General features: G+C 37.3%; 1 protein-coding gene across 1 annotated transcript in view; it reads right to left on the bottom strand.

Annotated features, from left to right (window-relative positions):
- Positions 1-3,080: 3,080 nt before the first annotated feature.
- LOC139746040 (uncharacterized) overlaps positions 3,081-6,000 on the bottom strand; it is a 304,925-nt gene continuing 302,005 nt past the window's right edge. Inside the window, exon 18 of the mRNA XM_071656858.1 lies at positions 3,081-3,273. Within this exon, the coding sequence (XP_071512959.1) occupies positions 3,238-3,273 (36 nt within the window). The 3' untranslated portion in view covers positions 3,081-3,237. The remainder of the gene's footprint in view (positions 3,274-6,000) is intronic.

The raw sequence follows: 6,000 nt of genomic DNA, 5'->3' as shown, positions 1-6,000 counted from the left end.
TGGTGTGAGGTGGTTTGATCGAGTAATTAAGGGAAGGGTAAGAGAGATGTGTGGAAATAAAAAAAGCGTGGTTGAGAGAGCAGAAGAGGGTGTTTTGAAATGGTTTGGGCACATGGAGAGAATGAGTAAGGAAAGATTGACCAATAGGATATATGTGTCAGAGGTGGAGGGAACGAGGAGAAGTGGGAGACCAAATTGGAGGTGGAAAGATGGAGTGAAAAAGATTTTGAGTGATCGGGGCCTGAACATGCAGGAGGGTGAAAGGTGAGCAAGGAATAGAGTGAATTGGATCAATGTGGTATACCGGGGTTGACATGCTGTCAGTGGATTGAATCAGGGCATGTGAAGCGTCTGGGGTAAACCAAGGAAAGTTGTGTGGGGCCTGGATGTGGAAAGGGAGCTGTGGTTTCGGGCATTATTGCATGACAGCTAGAGACTGAGTGTGAACGAATTGGGCCTTTGTTGTCTTTTCCTAGCACTACCTCGCACACATGAGGGGGGAGGGGGATGGTATTCCATGTGTGGCGAGGGGAATGAATAAAGGCAGACAGTGTGAATTGTGTCCATGGGTATATATGTATGTGTCTGTGTGTGTGTGTATATATATGTGTACATTGAGATGTATAGGTATGTATATTTGCGTGTGTGGACGTGTATGTATATACATGTGTATGGGGGTTGGTTGGGCCATTTCTTTCATCTGTTTCCTTGCGCTACCTCGCAAACGCGGGAGACAGCGACAAAGCAAAATAAAAATAAATAATATATATATATTAGAGTAGGTCACATTGATTGATGTGATTAATATTTTCTGATAATCACAAGGAAAATGAAACATGATAAGCCCCAAGTGCACTTTCCAGTGATGATCATATTGTCAATAGAGATAGAAGAATGAGATTGAAGACTTGGAACAGTTAGTATATACAGAAAAAAGAGCAGAGCTAAGATGCCATAGACACACAAGTGTTGCCAATCGGTGGTGTTTGGGACTGGTACCGTAAATATCAGAATATTTTAATGTGTGAACAAGACTGGGAACCATTTACAAATTTTGCTTACGGCAAAACTATCCAGTTTGATCATTACAGGAAAGTGCATTTAGGGCTTATCATGTTTCATTTTCCTAATAGTTATCAGCAAATATATACATATGTACCACATATTTACTCCTATGTATGTATGCACACACCCTAGCCTGTGCTAGGTATCCATTTTATTCACTAGCTCCTATGGGAGGATGAACAGCTGGATAGAATGTGGACTGGCTGCCACAACCAAGATTCAAACCTATGCGGGTTTGATCCCAGGCAGCTCGTGCGCACATGATGTTCAGTGATGCTAACTACTTCGCCATGATGTGGTGACTAGACCTGAAAGGCATAATGCAGCTTCGGTGTAATGAGATTAGCTCAATTAATTACATTTATACTTGACTGTGATTTTAATATTTGCCTGACTTCAGTTTACTTCTTTCACAATTCTCCTGATGTGTAACTGTAGCAATAGATTAGGTACAATGTTGACCCCTAGATCTCTCTCACACATTGATTCCTGTAGTTTATTTCCTTCTAAGTAACATCTACATTATTATGCTAAGTCCCATCCCAATTATTTTGCAAGTACTTAGAATCTCATATACCATTAATAAGACTAACATTGGATACTGTCCATGTCCCCTGTAAGTTGATGCAGTACTTTTCATTCATTTCTCTCATGACCTTAGCATCACTAGCAACATTTTTTGGCAGAAAACTAGTCTTTCATACCTGTTATTTACATTCATCAAGAGTAGCATTGGGCCTATGATCAAACCTTGCAGCATTTCACTTATAACCTCAGTCCATTTTGTGAATGTGCTCTTTTCTGCTACCTTTGTTCCCATCCACACAAGTTATTGTCAATACAGTGATTGAGTTTGCTCACCTTAATCAGCCTCTGATGGGTTATAGTGTCAAAGGTTTCCCAGAATCTTGGAAAATACACACAGTCTACTCATCCATCTTTGTGATTTGAGGTCACCATGTCATAGAAGTCTCAAAGGTTTATGATGCAAGACCTTTTCTCTGAAACAGCATTATTTCCCAGTTAAGAAGTTTACCCATTGTAGGTTAGTCATGTGTTTTCTGATTTATCTTTTCCATTGTTTTATAAATCACATTCATCAGTAAAACTGGCCTGCAGTTCAGCGTGCTTCCCACGACACCTTTCATATGTAGACAATATATAATGGGAAGAGGAACTGTGCAGAACTAAGTAGTGTTAATATTATAAAATCTTCCAAAAAACTGATATCATCTCATAAATATACAGTGAAAATGAAGGAACGCTCAGGATGGTACATGAAGCAGTGAAAGACTGACTTCATCAATTATAGAGAGATAGAATAGGGAAATTTGGTTAATCATTCTGTTGGAAATTATGGAGACAAAAGTTTTTACGGCTTTTTAAGAAAATTATCTATACTAACATGTGGCAAGAAATCTGGGAAATCTACAATGAAAGATTAAAGGCATTGGTACCCCATTCCTCTAGTATAGAGAGAATAGTAAGAAAGAGGAAGGAATGATTTTATAAAATATAAAAAACAAAGGTAATAATACAGATGGCACTCCAGTTGGCTAGCCAGCATTTGCAAGGTATAAGAAAGCATGGAAAGAGTATAGCAGGATAAGAATGAAGGAACAAAGAAATTTTGAAAAGAACATTGAGGACAAGGCAGGAGAAAATCCAAAACTTCTCCAAGCATTCATCAGGAGTCAGTCATCAGTTAGGGAGCAGGTAACAAGCTTAGGGATTCACAGGGAAAATTGTAGAGGTTGATGTAAATATGGGTGACTAGGGAGGTGGTTTTGAAAATGAGATGTCTAAAAAAGATATTAAGAGAATACTATTATTATTATTGTTTTTTCTTTTTACTATTTCCTTCTGTTCATGTAACTTTCAATAACCGAGTTTTTCACAACTAAATGTAGTTTCAGAACTTCGTAATTTTCATATTTCACCAATCACTCCAAGGGTCACATACCTAGCAAGAATTTATGTAGTCTTTAAATATCCTTAACATCTGACAAATGTGTTAAAAACTGTTCAGTTGGATGTAGCTTGACGATAGCCTTAACTCTATCATCGTGCCAACCCTCATTTGTAGCAAGTCATAAAATGTTGAGTTGCACCACATTTGTGACTAAAGCTTCACACTCTCATGAATTTCCAGCCCATGGATGGTTCCATTTTTTATCTGCAGGTGTCACTAGTCACTCCACAACACAGCTGGAAAAAATATCACACATCAAAGTTACCATACATCAAAGAATGTGTAACTGCATCACCATCACAGAAAGCCACAATGATGCAACAATTGTGGTATTTTTACAGTAGTATAAACAAACTATCATGGGTTTTTATTTATATTTCTGATGAAAACAGGGTCTTTTTCATTCATTTAGGTAAATAAAGCTATGTTCCTTTACATGATATGATGCTTATGATAAAAAAATAAGATAATCATATGAAAATGTGTAAATGATACATATGGTATGTGTGAAATCATGCCTGGTAAAAAACAAAGTTTATAATAATTAGGTGTGTATAAAAAATGCTACACCAGAAAAGAAAAAAATTAATCGTGGTATAAATAAGAAAGTTTCCACGCCATTATCCGGGGCTTGCCAAAGTCCAATACACAGCCTCCTAAATCAGTACTGTTTAAAGGAATGCATATTATGTTTTGCAAATTTTCTCCATCGATGTACATTATAGGTACTGGATCTTTCTTCTCCACACTGGGAAATAATTCCAGAATGAATGTGCAATGAAAAGGTTAATGACCCAAACAGAAGGGTAGAATTCCTATGTGAGAGTTTTAACTGAAAATATGACAGATAAAATATTTGGACAATGTTATTTACAGTGCTCCAGAACAGTAAATGTCAAATATATTATGGCCAACGCCTTAATTTCACTGCCATCGTGCTGTACACTGGAAATTATAAAGGATGCTGGTAAGTTGACATGGTGATATTATTCTATCTCTGTTCCCTTCACGAACTCCCTCAACAGGGTGGCCATGGGAATAGTCTCCATAGATAGTGAACTCCAGTGCTGCTTTTTAGCACCTCTCCCTCAACAGGCCACTGGCAGAGAGCAAGTCTGCCACATTGTTGGCACAGGCTTCTACCTAATGTTCCTACTGACTGTCTACCAAATGTTCCTACCTACTACTTTTACCCAATGTTTCTACCTAATGCACCTACCTAGATGTTCCTACCTACGACTGCTGTCTGCTCCTACCACTTTGCCAAAAAGCAGGGCTAGCACATAGTGTTCACCACGGGAAAATCTAGAGTTATGAAGAATGACTTGTGGGAGTTAAATGTTGTCAAGTATTATTTATGACAAAGAGACATGGTATGTTTCTGGACAGGACGCCAGTAGTCCATGTATGGTTGATGTAGAAAGAAAGGCAGCTATGTGGGTCAGAGGAGTGAAACTTGACAACCACTGAACTGCTGGCTTACTAAACAGCAGGTGTCACTACCCTTCCTGATCCCCAGGCAGGTAGTACTGGTAATATGCTTCCATGGTTGTTGGCTGCCTACAAAACACTACCTACCTGATATGTTCCTAAAAAGTGGATTTTGGATAATTTGATATCTTCATTAATGAAAGGAATGAAACAAGAATTGTTTTATACTTTTGTATTAAGGATTCCAGAACCTCTGGATTTGAGCACCAAACAGTTCTTTTCAACAACATAGGCAAAGTCCTCTTGCCCATAACAAGAGTATCAAGCAGTGCAGTGCTTTAGGAAGACGGCACACTGACACATCACTGCTCACTTTCATCTTTTCTCCTTCATTGTAACTGACAAGGTCCTACAGTTGCACAATCTTATCATTATTGTCACACATTTGCAAGGTAACATGTTCTTTACTTTAATTTTTTGACAGCAGTAATGATCATTTTTTTCTAACTTGTTTACCAACAGCAGTATATGCAATGACTGAATGAGGTTATCTTTTCACACTTAACATTATCTTTTGTTTTTAAAGCATCATTATGAAGCTTAAAATTTTCAGAAAAGCTTTTCCTGTTATGTAGTATACCACCAACCTGAAAACAACTTACTCTGTATCTCAATAGCAGAAACATGACTCAAGCTCTATCATACATATGTACTGCAAATTATTCAGGAGACTAAATCCTGTATCAAACCTACTGGCTTCAAATCCTGAAAAAGCACACTTGTAATTTTCAAAAGTATTAATGTAAACAAAAGCATTCCTGATTTTCTGCATGCTCTTGCCACATGTACCACAGCGTTACACAGATTATATTTAAGTACAGTTCTTGAAGCCTGGTGTGGACAGGTAGGTACTGACATGTATACCATTACTCCAGTCAAAATAGCCAAGAACATTTTAAAGCCTGAATATCAGACCTAATTTTCAAACACAAAGAGAGTGTTCTGCATTACAAATGTGTGCTGATAAATAGGAACACGATGCGACCATTACCACATAACCAACTCGTTATTAACACTTTAGTTTCAAGTAAATCATGATAGCATTCTTGATGATACTGTCCAATACTTTTACTGGTAACTAACCAAGCTCTTTTAATATCTTATCCATATTCCACTCTTAACCCCCCCCCCCCCCCACAAAAATAAATGTAATTTATAACCCTACTCTTCACAACTAGCTTTTGTTTATTTGAAAACATTAAAAATATACAATTCCAGTAATCAACTTAAGTCATATGCCCAATCTAAAAGGTTTTGAAAGATCTTAAACTGCAGAACAATGAGAAAATCAATGAAGTACAAGATCATCAATTTGCTGCAATGTAAAAGTTGAGCCTGATAATTTAGTAATATCCCATTGTATATAAATAATCTATGATACGTATGGTCCAAATAGGTAAATAAGCTCTAGGTATAGGAAAAGAATAACTGAACACTTCTGGCATGTCACTTCAAATCTCTAGTAATATGCA

This window comes from Panulirus ornatus, chromosome 63, assembly GCF_036320965.1.
Source record: "Panulirus ornatus isolate Po-2019 chromosome 63, ASM3632096v1, whole genome shotgun sequence".
NCBI lineage: Eukaryota > Metazoa > Arthropoda > Malacostraca > Decapoda > Palinuridae > Panulirus > Panulirus ornatus.
Note: the sequence above shows the minus strand (reverse complement) of the source record. Positions and strands in the feature narration are given on the sequence as shown.